The sequence below is a fragment of the Sugiyamaella lignohabitans genome, chromosome D (genome assembly GCF_001640025.1).
Source record: "Sugiyamaella lignohabitans strain CBS 10342 chromosome D, complete sequence".
Lineage (NCBI taxonomy): Eukaryota > Fungi > Ascomycota > Dipodascomycetes > Dipodascales > Trichomonascaceae > Sugiyamaella > Sugiyamaella lignohabitans.
Window position 1 is genome coordinate 1,032,214 of NC_031673.1, and position 13,642 is coordinate 1,045,855.

General features: G+C 48.0%; 3 protein-coding genes across 3 annotated transcripts; 1 reads left to right on the plus strand and 2 right to left on the minus strand.

Moving 5' to 3' along the window:
* Positions 1-166: 166 nt before the first annotated feature.
* CHS3 (chitin synthase CHS3) lies at positions 167-3,718 on the minus strand (the record flags this gene model as incomplete). The annotated part of the gene is made up of 1 exon (XM_018882054.1): positions 167-3,718. The coding sequence occupies one exon, from the start codon at positions 3,716-3,718 to the stop codon at positions 167-169; it is 3,552 nt and encodes a 1,183-aa protein (XP_018736471.1).
* Positions 3,719-5,246: 1,528 nt separating this feature from the next.
* Positions 5,247-6,293, plus strand: URH1 (trifunctional uridine nucleosidase/nicotinamide riboside hydrolase/nicotinic acid riboside hydrolase; the record flags this gene model as incomplete). Its single annotated transcript, XM_018882055.1, has 1 exon — positions 5,247-6,293. One exon carries the CDS (start codon positions 5,247-5,249, stop codon positions 6,291-6,293), a length of 1,047 nt encoding a protein of 348 aa, XP_018736472.1.
* A 308-nt stretch (positions 6,294-6,601) lies between these two features.
* GAL11 (Gal11p) lies at positions 6,602-11,591 on the minus strand (the record flags this gene model as incomplete). Its single annotated transcript, XM_018882057.1, has 3 exons — positions 6,602-10,921; positions 11,250-11,314; positions 11,486-11,591. 3 exons carry the CDS (start codon positions 11,589-11,591, stop codon positions 6,602-6,604), a joined length of 4,491 nt encoding a protein of 1,496 aa, XP_018736473.1.
* Positions 11,592-13,642: the final 2,051 nt, after the last annotated feature.

The window sequence follows — 13,642 nt, forward strand, 5'->3', positions numbered from 1 at the left end:
TTATATTTCCAATATTTCTAAACACACAGTATTCTGAATACGAGGCCATTTGCACGAGCGACGATTCAATAGGGTCATTTGCTTCTTTTCCAGTCTCGGAGTCGTCATTATCGCTCTCCTGTGTATTTCTCCACGTAAAGTCGTCAAACTTCCAAACTGTTTCTAGTTAGTCTCTGTTATGTCGCAAGACCCACGCTGTTAACTTACACGCGTTGAGTGGTAGAATAAAGTTCCATACTGGAAGAGAGATTAGGTATATCAACATCCACAGAACGTAGATCCATTGATGAGCAGTAACCAAAATCAAGACTCCTGGAATCCCCAGTATCAATGCCAAAAGCATTAAAGGCACAACTGGCGGTGGATGTCGGTATATACACGCGATGAGCAGATAGACAGTGAATACCAGTGCCGCTGGTAGAGTAACTGTTCCAATAAGATCTATCAACACTACAAACTGCATGGAAAAGCAAAACACTCCACATAGTTCCTGTACCAAAAGCAGCTCTAAAAGGTTATGGATTGTTGAATTGATCCAACGTCGCCGTTGATCTAGGAGTCCTTTGAACTTTGACGGTACTATTGTCTTACATTTTGCCTGTGGAACAAAGATCAGCTTGTGTACAGGAAATGCTTTCAGCATCAACGTCGTCAAATAACGATCTTCCCCCAGCAACAGCAGGTTCTTCCTATGTACTGTATTAACGATATTATCCGAGTATCTGGAGACTACTGCTGGACTCACAAGCAACAAAAGAACGTGGCCAGATTTGGGAGGTGCTTTGATGCGGTACATAGAAAAACATCCCGGTAAACAAGTGACACCACCAAATACAGATTCAAACGATTTGGTCAGATGATGCGAAATAAAGTACTCAAAAACTTGAATCATTGTTATCCACGACTCCCATTTATTGGCAATTTTGGTTTCACCACACAGCCCTATAACCGTGCTGTCAGCCACTAGTGTAGCAACCATATGACCTAGAGAATCTTCATACACCTTGGTATCAGCATCAACCATTAGAATAGCCTCGAAAAGCTGGGGGTTTATCCCGTATACATGTTCTATGCAGTAGTGAATCTCATTTTCAAGGTCTGTCTTTCTATCTCCCATGCAGAGCTTTTGAAAGAATCCCATTAGTATTAACTGGGAATCTCGCTTACCTCTGTTGCCCGGTTTAGAGCTTGTTTGTCTCTCTTCTTCTAATCCACATTTGACCACACAAATCATAGGTACTCTTCTTTTTGGTTTTGATGAGTCAGAAGGGACGTGAGCATAGTATCCGCAGTGCACCTGTGCCATATTGATTCGTCGTTTTCCATAGCCAACTGAAATGTACGACAAATCCGGTACCTCATGAAAAGGAACCGCAACATCCTCCATCAGTGATAAAGCAATCTCGCTCGTCATGCGGTCGTTATTAGCACCGGTAACTAGTCCGTCGCAGACAACCAATAAAAGCTTCCGGCAATCTGGATAGTCAGTACTGGCCAACGAGTCAAGCGACAACCTGAGCCCGTCTTCTGATTCCGAGTACACCGTCACCAGACACACCACATACATTTGATCATCCAAACTCTCACAAGTAGAAGGAAACATATGCATTTGACTGAATGCTGTACTTTCACTCCGAGTTTCCATAGGTGTCTGGCTCACAGAGCTATTGGATAAGCTAGAACTTGATTTGCTTTCAGAACTCTTGAGACTGTACTGTCTTTCGCTATTGGATAAAGAAATATCACTCTTGCCGCTGTTCTCTCCCGTCCCAATTTTCTCTTTAGCTCTAAATAACGACCAAATAAACCAGAATACCCACGATGTACTTGAAACTCCCTTGATACCCATACGCCAAGAGACAAACCATTCAAAGTACAAGGCAAAAGTGAACTTGATTAGCACAATGGAAAATATGAACATCAGAGCCACGTATAGCACAATCTGGGAAGAGATACATCCAACGCTCTCAACATCAATGACCCCTACTTTTGCAATCTCAGTTAAGCACTTGGCTAGTTTAAACAGCGATGGATCAGCTACGAAGTATTTCGATATATCACTAACTGGCAGTCCTTGGCTAGCGTCCAGCGATACAAATTGCGACAGTGCTTTAGAAAGCTCCCAATCTTCTGGTGGCAGAAGCTTCAGTCTGTCTAGATCGAGAACGTCATTGAAGAGAACGGCAATGTTTCTTGGAGAAGAATCTATATCTTTCCAGGTATAGTAGATATCAGAAACGCTGTTCATTTCGTAGAGTCTCTCTCTTGAATACTTTGAAGTGTGACAAGCTTCGGGGGAGTATTTCTTGATGAATGAAAGTTGTTTATATGCAGACGAGCTTATAGTTGGAACATAAAAATCGACTATTCGATTGTCGTTTATTGTGAGAAGTTTACAGGGAAGATACCAAGGCACTCTGAGATCCGAATCGTGGGCCACTTGAGAAGACCGCGAGGGTTTAATATGGGGTCTGCAATGACCATTCACATTTTGAAATAGTAGTGATGCGTCGATTGGAATTGAACTGACTCCGGTCAGTGTGAATGAGTTTGACGACCAAGGTGCTGGTCGGAGAAACTTTGGGTTGTGGTTAAAGGTGGTCATATTAAACAATCGTCCATGTATAACAACCGTGTCGGGTGGAATGCTTGAAAAGTGAATACGGGGAACATTACTATTATGCCCACATACCATCTCATTAAATCCAAACGTGAAGACTCCCACTGTACATGTTATGAGAACTATAACCGAAAATAGTCCTATCTTCTCACGCCAAGCGACTTGCTGCTGATGCGATTTGATACCACACCACCTAAGCATAATCGGTCTTACGAAACATGAGATGAGATTACAGTAGCCAGTCCAAATAATGTGTGCAGATGACTCGGAGCATGGACCGACATTGAATTCCAGCTCAGCTCGTTTAGACTTTATTAATCTTTTGTTTAGTGGTTGAGAGTTAATACTCATCTTGGGCCCAGGGGGTTGAGATATTGCTGACGCGGTCTCGAACCTTTCTACAAAGTATGAGGGGTAGCCAGGAGCATGTCGGGGGCCTGCTGTAGATTTTGAATTGGCAGTCATTTCCGGAGCGGAGAAAGATAGCTTGGTTATTTCGGTTGGGTCTTTTGCACTTTTATTTGTTGAGGATCCAGTAGAAGCAGGCTTATCTCCTGTTACAGCATCTGCACTCACAGGCATGGCTTGGATTTTGCTAATCTGATTCTCCTCTTTTCTTTCTCCAACACCGTCGATAGTATCGAGGCTACCTTCTGCTAAACTTTCTGACGTACCTTTTGATTTACCCTCTGAGATGCCCATTGATATACCCTCTGATATACCGTCTGATATATCCTCTGATCTAGTTTCAGCTGTTCTATCAGCTTCACCGCTGGGTCGAAGGTCCCCTGTCAACACTGTATTATGTGATACACTGGAAGCCACAGAAGACACCGGCCACAAATGATAATAATAATCAGTTGGAAAATTGGTCGTGGAAACTGACCTAGAATTAGTCCGTAGCTTAGATCGTGCTCTGGCCCTGGCCTTTGCTGTGGCACGAGCTTTGGCAATAGCAATTGCAGTCGCACCTGAACTCAATACAGCTTTACAATGCCCGGGGCCCGACGTTTTCGATTTTGACCCTGACTTTAACGACGAGTTACCCTCTACTTCTGCTTTATGTTCACTGCTCGCTACATCTTTTTTTTCAGTCATCTTCAGCTATTTCCTCTAACTCGCTATTCATATTATATGATGTGATGTTCATGTATTTGCATCACAAACTAATGCCATATAACAATGTGTAAAAGACGAATCATATTCGCGTCAATTATGGAACCTTCTCTCTCTACTTTACAATATATCGTATATCCTATAAAGTGCCCAGGCTATTTCCGTATTTGAACCCTGATTTCCTCGGTTAGTCTAGTTTCGATCTGCATGACTTCATGATAAACCATGTATGATTATGCAGGTACACCAGATACATATTTTCCGGACATGTATCGTCGAGTCACAAAGTTTTACTAAACGGAAGCTATTTTCGAAATTTTTTTTTACATTTCTTTTCTTATCCATTCATCCATCCGGTTGTCATACAAACCCTTTAAACTACCAACTAAAAAAGCTCGTTTAAACCTATAAAAAAAAGCCCCTCTGTTCTTCACTAATCAACGTCCGCAAAATCGTATGCACCAAGTTCAGTATCGTGCTGACAGACCGCATTCTGTATCCACTGTTAACAGCAGAGATAATTGCATATCAACCCCGCCAGCTCGGGGCTGCTGCGATGCTCTTTACCCTGCTCGTATGTCACTTAGCTATAGACGTCATCGACAAACGCGGCGGTTTCATGCAGGTTTATGACCGATGGAGCGCGCGGGAGGGCGATTTCTAGACTGGTTAGATTGAGATGTACGTAATTAAGGTTCAGGCAATGAAATGCCATCCATGCCCATCTCCGACCAAACATAAATAACCACATTTGAATTTTTCTACTGATTGAACTTAAAAGCAAGCAAACGAATAAAATACTATTGTCGACGACGGTTTGTGAATGGTATATTTTTGTATGCCAGATATAAGTCAAAAAGTAATTATAGACGGTTTATTGCCCGATTTGACAAGTTCCTAAAGTTGCAAAATTGCAATTTCTCGACTTTTTTTTCACTTGAACCCGAGACATTTTAGTGTCATTAGACAAATTTTCAAACCATCTTTAGGGTTTCGCCTTTTTCATTTTGTATATATTCATTCTTTGTATTTTTTTGGATTTTGAATATTTATTCGTCCCTTGTTTGGTGTGGGGAACCATTGACTTGAATCGACCGATAGTGTGTTGAATTAATTGAATTAATTGACTTGATTGACTTGATTACAGTGAATTGAGTTAGAGGCAATCCACACTTGGAACATTATTTCAGATCAACAGAAGTTTAGCATCATCAACTTGACTCAGAATTTAGTAGGTGAGATCCATTAAGCCATTCGACATTGGACATTGGACATTGGACATTGGAGATTCGACATTCGACTGACGATTGTAAGACCGGAAGCGTTATTACATTCAATCTGTCTGATTCATACCAAAGCTGAACGTTTGGAAATTTCGGATTATAAGGTTTTGATTGGGTTGTGTCTGTAATTGCAAGACAAGAAGAATTGACGACTCACCTCGAAATTCGGAGGTTCCAGGCTAGAAAAACCTATCAAGTAAACGGACGAAAACCGTTCTACGATCATAATGAGTTTAATTCTGCCCAAGATTCCACTATGGATCGACTGTGACCCGGGTCACGATGACGCCATTGGCCTGTTACTAGGCTCGGGACTAGATCAGTATCACCTGGTAGGAGTATCGACAGTCCATGGAAATGCATCGTTAGGAAATACCACATCCAACGCCATTTCCATTCTCACTGCATTCAAAAGACTCGATGTTAACGTATATCCCGGAGCAGAGAAACCGCTAGTTCGCAAATTGAATGTGGCAGACTCGATTCATGGTAGATCCGGTTTGGATGGCACTGCATTTCTGCCCATGCCATCATTCGACGCCCAACCCGATCATACGGCCGTAGCAGCTATGGCCAAAGCCATTGAAACATATCCTGGAACACTAGCAATTGCAGCTCTTGGACCACTAACAAACATAGCTTTATTAGCCATGAACTACCCAGACCTGTTACCGAGTTTACGGCTGTTATCAATAATGGGAGGAGGTCTTGGACTTGGCAATTGGACCAAGTTCGCCGAGTTTAACATCTGGTGTGACGCCCATGCTGCCCAGATCGTGTTCTCGGACACCACTTTAATTCCCAAAACCCTACTGGTGCCACTGAATCTGACCCACCAGGCGATAGCCACTGATGAAATACTAGAACAGATACAGAAGAGCCGGCAGCTGGACCGACGCTCGGTGCTGCGACAGATGCTCTATGAGCTCATGATATACTTCGCAGGAACCTATAAAAAGAAGTTTGGATTCAAAAACGGGCCACCCGTGCACGACGCAGTAGCAGTAGCGGCCATTCTGCCATTCTACAGCGACAACTCCACCGAACGCAGCGAGCACTCCAACGACCCGCCAGCAGCAGATCTCGACCTGCGATTTGCCCGATACCAAGTCCACGTCGTCGAAGAAGGGCCCCAAGAGGGTATGCTCGTTTTCGAGCCCGACTCGGACAACGGCATCATGATCGCCCAGGAAATGAACTTCACCGAGTTCTGGCGACTTGTGCTCGACGCCGTCGACAATGTCGAGAGCTCGACGTCTCTCCTCGTCTCGTAACATCCACCCTGCATTAATCTATTGTTTATTATTTTTCTTCTTCCCGTGTGCCTCCGGCGGCTGGGGCTCCGCCCCAGACCCTGGTTGCTCCTGCTTCGCAGGAGTTTCCCCCTCCCTCTGCCTCCGGCGGCTGGGGCGCTCCCCCAGACCCCGTAGCTCCTGCTTCGCAAGAGGTTCCCGGCACCCTCGACGCCCGACTCGAGCGTAGCGAGAGGAGCCACGGGGTCTGGGGCAGCGCCCCAGCCGCCGGAGGCACGACACAGACAAAAAATTACATAACGTCGTTAAATTATACTAGTAAAACATTATCACGTAGAAACAGTCCAGAACTCTTTTCGCAGAGTGGCGTCGTCTTTGCCGAGGGAGAGCAGCGCGTCGTCGTAGTCCCAGATGTTGACACCCGAGAGGTCGTCCCAGCCGTCGAATTTCAGCTGCTTGCCGTCGTCGAGACCGTCGATGGGCAGTACAACCGGCTCTTTCTCGTCGACGGCAGTGGCATCGATGGATGAGACTGAATCTCCCGAGGTGTGGCTCGAGTCGGACGACGATGTCGTAGCGGTGGTGTTATTATTATTGTCTTCTTTGGGACTCGCTAGGAACGGCATGTCGCCTATTTTAACCGCTTCAATAGACTGAAATGCCGTCCGGATGGCCACCGCTTGCACATTACCTGTCCATGCTGGTGCCAAACCTGTGTTGGGCGAACTGGATGTCTTGAGAGTACCACTTTCGCTGCTGCCAGTCAGGTGGTCATTAGTAGACCCTGGCTTGATAGTACTACCACCAGTAAGCCCAGACCCTCCAGCAACTGCTCCAGGTGTTTTGGCAGCTGAAAATGGCAGCGGTGTTCGTAAAAGTGCGTTGGGAGTCACTCCACCACCAGCTCCTCCAGATGGCCCAGATGTCGATGTTCGGCCAAGATAGGTTGGCAACTTTTTCATCTCATTAGAACCAGGTCCATTATTAGGTCCCGTAGCAGAAACACCAGTACCAGAAGGTGTGGTACCACCGTTTTGACTCTTGGAAATGCCATTCACAACATCTTCTTCGGGAATATCGAGAACTTCGCCAAGAGATGTCAGGAAATATGCCACAGGATCCGAATCAGCAAGCTCTTTCTTCTTTTGCATGGCTTTAAGTGCATTCTTCTGCTGAGGTGTCAAACTATTAGGATCTAGTTTCTCCTTTTTCAGTGATGGTTCACCAGTTGATGATGACCGTCCTCGAGGAAGACTAGCTGGTGATAGTTTGGGCGTGTTTCCACTCTTGACCTCTTCTGGTGACAGAGCAGTTGTTTGTGAACTGCCGGGTGGTAGCTTTCTCTTCCGACCTGGTCCAGGTAGTTTGAGTTGGTCTTGAGTAAGACCAGGTTTAACATAAGCAGGAACGCCAGATGGGGTATGAACAGCCCCAGGAGCTTGATAATTGCCAGCATTGGCACCAGCAACAGCAGCACCTGGTCCAGTGGGTCCCATCGTCGTTGTGACTGGGGCACCCGTGGTAGCTGCTGTAGCAGTAGATGCTTGCTTCTTTCTAGCTGCTGCTGCAAGTTCCTTTTTGGTCATTTGTGGTGACTGATTAACTGGTTGGTTCACGAATGAATGCTGTTGTTGTTGTTGTTGCTGGAGTTGTGGCTGTAGATGCTGTTGCTGCTGCAAACCGGCTGGACCAAGGTTGTTCTGTTGGTTCATAAGATTACCTTGAGCAAACTGGTTAACATCAACAGACTGCTGTGGAAGTTGCTGCTGGAGATTTGCGTTCATAGAACCACCAAAGTTCTGAGCAACAAACATTTGTTGTGGATCCATTGAATTGGCTGCTGCACTTGCGTTGGCTTGTCCAGGAATCTGGTTCATAAGACCACCTGCGCCAGCACCACCAGCACCTGCACCTGGAGCTTGCACTTGACCAGGCAATTGAGTACCAATTTGCCCTGGAATAAGCCCTTTCTGAAGTTGCTGTTGTTGTTGCTGATGCTGCTGTTGCTGTTGTTGTTGCTGCTGCTGTTGTTGTTGTTGTTGTTGTTGCTGCTGCTGTTGCTGCTGTCGTTGAGCCAGTCCTTGCTGTCTTTGAGGGTTCTGTAAATTGTCACGAACAAAGAAAAAGTATCGGTTAATTTCGAGTTTGGTCTTTTCCAGAATCTGTGGACTCGTCATGTAGATACCCTTTTGTAACGCTTCCATCTGCTCTTTATACATAAACTTGAGTTGAATCAGCCTTCTCGTGGCATTCTCGTTCTTGGTTATGAAATAGAACAGTGGCACCAACTGGTCAATCTTCTGGTACATATGAATCATAAGTTTAATCTGCTCAGCTACTTGGCGTTTCTCTTCAGCAGACAATGTGTCAGTGAAATTCTGTAGTCGAATGGGAATATTAGCTGCTTCTTCAAAAATCTGTCGCAGTTTCATTCGGTCGGCATCTCGCTGTTGAGGCATTTGCGCTCGTTGTTGAGGTGCTCCCGTAGCACCACCTGCTACCGCCAATCCAGGTGCGACTCCTGGACCAAGAACTGGAGCAGGTGCATTGGGTACTACAGTTCCAGCTACACCAGTAGCACCTCCTGCATTATTACCCACTCCAGCAGCACCACCAGAAAAGTCCAGTTGATTTTGAAACAACTGTTGTTGATGTTGCTGTGGAGACATTTGAGTCATCTGAGGAGATACCTGTGGTCGATTGAAATTGGCATTATTAGGATCCCATTGTTGAAACTGGTTACCAGCACCAGTTGCACCAGATCCTGCAACAGAGCCCACAGAGCCGCCTGGACCACTGCTGGTAGCAGCACCTGCAGCCTTTGGAAGGTTAGCAAACATTTGATTAGGAGATTGTTGGGCATTAATCATTGCTGGTTTAGCAGCATTAGTCACATTTGACGCGACCGAGTTCTTAGCTCTAGCAGCTCTTGCTTGGGCTTGAGCAGCCAAAAAGTACTGCTGTTGCTGAAGAGATGGCTGTTGTTGCTGGGCTTGTTGCTGTTGCTGTTGTTGACCCTGATTCTGTTGTGGTTGAGTTTGTAGAAGTTGTTGCTGTTGTAATTCAGTCTTGCGAAGCTGGGCTTGATTAGCTGCTACTGCAGCAGCATTAGCAGGATTTTGCATTCCCAACGTCTGAGAACTGGGCTGTCCTGGATAATTGCGGTTTAATTGTCCCAACTGGCTCATCATAGCATCTGCTGTAGACAACTGTTGATTTGCACCAAGTCCCATTTGACCACCAGCACCGGCTGCTGCAGGGTTTCCATTAGCCGCAGTGGCTCCAAGACCAGTACCACTAGGAACTCCCGTGGTCGTGGCACCAGGAATCTGTCTCTGTCCCGCTGGACCAGCACCAGCACCTCCATTAGCAGCAGCAGCTTGTGCCTGTAATTGCTTGTTCTTGACATGAATCAGCCATTTCTGATGCATTCCATGAACATATCGAATCTCGGGCATGATACTCTTTGGCAATTGTCCATTCCGTAGCAGTTCTGTAATCTGTAACCAAGTATTGACATTTGGAGGCAACCCAGGAATCCGATTTAAGAGAGCTTGTGGGATTTCAGCAGTTTTCATGGCATTGGGTCCTAGAATAGCAGCTGCATTCACAGCATTAGGAGGAGCTCCTGTATTTGGTGCAACTCCAGTAGCAGCACCACCACCACCGTTAACTCCTAAACCCGCCCCAGGAATTCCAGCACCAGCACTAGCAGCTCCAGCGATATTTTGCTGAGTCATTGGGTTCACAGTCTGACCATTGCCAATATTTACCTGTGGAGATCTATTGAGATTCTGATTCTGTTGAGCTTGAGCTTGAGCTTGAGCTTGAGCCTGGGCTTGCTGCTGTTGTTGTTGCTGCTGTCTTTGCATCGCCAGAAACTGAAACTGCTGTTCTCGAGTCATGGCTAATGGATTAGCACCAGGACCTGTGGTAGTTGGTAATTGACCCTGATTCTGGTTCTGGGGCACTTGACCTTGTACCTGACCTGGACCTCCACCATTAGCTCCTCGCAAAGTCTGATACATATTCTGAAGCTGCTGTTGTTGTTGAGGCTGTTGCTGCTGCTGACCTTGACCCTGTTGCTGCTGTTGTTGCTGTTGTTGTTGCTGCTGTTGATTATACTGCTGTTGCTGGCGGAAAAACTGCTGCTGTTGCTGCTGAGTCCGCTGAGCAGCTGCTGAGTTGACATTGGCTCCGCTATTAAGCGCATTCTGAACCTGTCCCTGCAGTTTGTGCTGTTGAAACTGTCCATTTTTCTGCTGCTGTTGTTGCTGAAACTGTTGTTGAAGCTGCTGTGCCGTCGGGTTCTGACCCTGGTTCTGACCCTGATTCTGCTGTTGCTGCTGCTGCTGCTGTTGTTGTTGCTGTTGTTGCTGAATAAACTGTTTAAAAGCAGCCTGCATTTGCGGAGTCATTTCCATGCCCGTAGCACCGGCACCAGCACCTCCACCAGCGGTAGCAGCAGCATTCCGCATCATCTGAATATTGAAATTATTAGTATCGTTCGCACCAGCACCAGCATTCGCGCCAGCACCACCGGCCCCGCTCATAAACTGGCTACTCGCGGCACCCTGGTTCGGCAGCATCCCCAGCAGCCCACTCGGGTCCATCTGGCTCTGGTTCGGCTGTTGCTGCTGTTGCTGCTGCTGTTGTTGTTGCTGTTGCTGCTGCTGCTGTTGTTTCTGTGAAGCACCCTTAATCATCAGGATCTTGTGTCGGCACTTGTTCAGGTAATCGACCTACGAACTGTTAGTGATAGGTTCTGAGGGGTCGGGACATGCCTCCGGCGGCTGGGGCTGCGCCCCAGACCCCGCTGCTCCTCTCGCTACGCTCGAGTCGGGCTTCGAGGGGCCCGCGAGCTAGTTGACCTACCTTTGTCTGCGACTGCTGGAATATCGTGTTCTCGAAGTTCTTGGCCATTTCGACCATCTTGTCCTGTGGATACTCGGGATCGAGCTCGCGTATCACCGTCACCCTGCACTCAGTTAGTACCTTCACCACCACCCCAAAAAACCCCACAGGGGACCCCCAACGCCCGACTCGAGCGCAGCGAGAGGAGCAGCGGGGTCTGGGGCGGAGCCCCAGCCGCCGGAGGCATACCCCCTACCACCGTACTTACAGCATGTAAATGAGCTGCTTTCGCTCGTCCGAGGTGACTTTGTCCCGCTGCTGCCAGTTCTGGTTGGTAGCAGCGACGCCAGGGACCATACCGGGCTGGGTGGTGTTAGACGACTGGCCCGGGGCTTGGGCCTGGCCTTGGTTGTTGCCAGCGCCAGCCATGCCGTTGAATGTCATGCCGGTTCGGTTGAAGTCCATGTTGTGAAGCTGTCGTGAGTTCCGCGAGTGACCAGATCAGAGAGTGTGCCAAAAAGGATTCGATTCGTTCGCTGTGGACTAAATTTCCACTCCAAATATCAACGAAATATCAACAGAATATCGACAGTCAGTCGTCTATTGACGGAGCTGAGTACCAGTTGCGAAACTGCTGACTATCGGGCTGACTGGTCAGGTGTTGTGACGTGAATCAGGCGGGCTGCTAGAGTTTGTTAGTCCAAATGACCCAAAACTACAAAAAGCCAATAATGATTGAGATAACTCGTTTCATAAATGTAATAAAGCTAACAGAAAGACACGATGGTTGCTGGAGATAGGTCGTCAGATGTACATAAACCAGTCATGTATCAGTAATAGAAGCAGCAGCAGCATGGAGAAGCTACTCCAGGCCATTATCTCCGTTGAACCAGGTGAAGTAAGTCCCAGACGAAATGAATTAGCACTTACAATAACAGAATGGTAAAAATAAACGAGTTTGTTGAGAGAAATATAGAACACAAACTGTGCTTACCAAAAGACCAGAAACAGTTGCTGCTTAGATAAATTTCACGGGCTCGGCAAGTTTTGTTGTTTACTGCGAGAGGGTTATGCTCGGGGTGTAAAAGGCACCTGGTTCCTGCTCAGATCCAACTGGCCAATTTGTACGGACGGGGCTCCAGTATGGCGGGGATGTCCAGAGGCACCAAATCCGATAACAAAACCGACGAAAAATCAAGCAATCCACTCAAGAAACAAGTAACGGGAAAAAAAATGTCAAACTGGCTTTGAAAGAAAGTACAAATGCGTGTGCGTGTGTGATGTTCGTCAACTGACGCTACCCTACTAGTACATCTGGAGCTGCTCCTGCTGCTGCTGCTGGTGCTGCTGGTTCTGGTGCTGCCGCTGCTGATTCTGGCTGATGCCGCTGGGACAGTTGCTGCTGCTGTTGGCCGATGGGGATGCTGCTGCTGGTGCCGCTGCTGATGCCGCTGGGATTCAGGCTGCCTGCCGGCTGGTGCTGCTAGGCTGGTGCTGGGGCCGCTAAGCTAAACCAGCTGGCCTGCTGCTGCCGGTCGCTGGAAACGGGTGGTACCAGAACGGTTGGCCTGCTGCTGCTGTTGCCGCTACTACTGCTTCTGTCCCGGTCACCCTACCCTGGTCGTCCGGTGTGCAGGATATTATATGTAGATACTGTAAGCAGATATCCCATCTAACGCACGGCGCTGGAACAAGCCGATTCTCTGTCGAGCATCGAAGCATCACCATCTGCTCACCTGCACCCCCCGGCCGGTCACCAGGGGGTCGAACCCCGTCCTCACCGGCTGGGGGGCCACTTGGGCCGGGGGGTGCTGCCTCCGGCGGCTGGGGCTCCGCCCCAGACCCGGGTTGCTCCTGCTTCGCAGGAGTTTTTTGTGGTTTTCCCGACTCAACGACTCGAGCGAAGCGAGAGGAGCCACGGGGTCTGGGGCAGAGCCCCAGCCGCCGGAGGCAGCCCCCCCCCTCCCCCCGCCGGGCGGTTGGGACTAATGCATCTGCATGGACGCCGTAACTCTTAATAATATCTTATTATATGCCAGATTATTGAGGCCTTGCCTCTTTTGAATGGCCGATAGACAGATGGCCCGCAGACAGCCCATCCCTGCCGTTCTGGGATTTATACTTTCAGGCTGGTGCCTGTCTGCCCACTGGGCCATCTGGCGGACTGCCAGTGGTCCCTGCTTGCCCACTCGCTCACCTTCTCACTCTCTCTTCCTCCCAGATCCCCAATTTTCATACCAAACCCCTCGCCGCTCCGCGAAGCGGAGCACAACGGGGTCTGGGGCAGCGCCCCAGCCGCCGGAGGCACACCCCCATCCCCCTAACAGTCACCAGAAAAAGATGGAGCAGGGGGACATGGGGGTAGTGCATATGCGATGACCGTTACTGGTCTGTTTACTCTGGTGTACCCCCACGATATTGTGGGGTTTTATGGCGGCTCGGTCGGACTTGGCTCTCGAATTTGTTCGCGTTTTTTGCACTTGTTCTGCTCCGTGCCAAGTGGTGTTGGTATTACT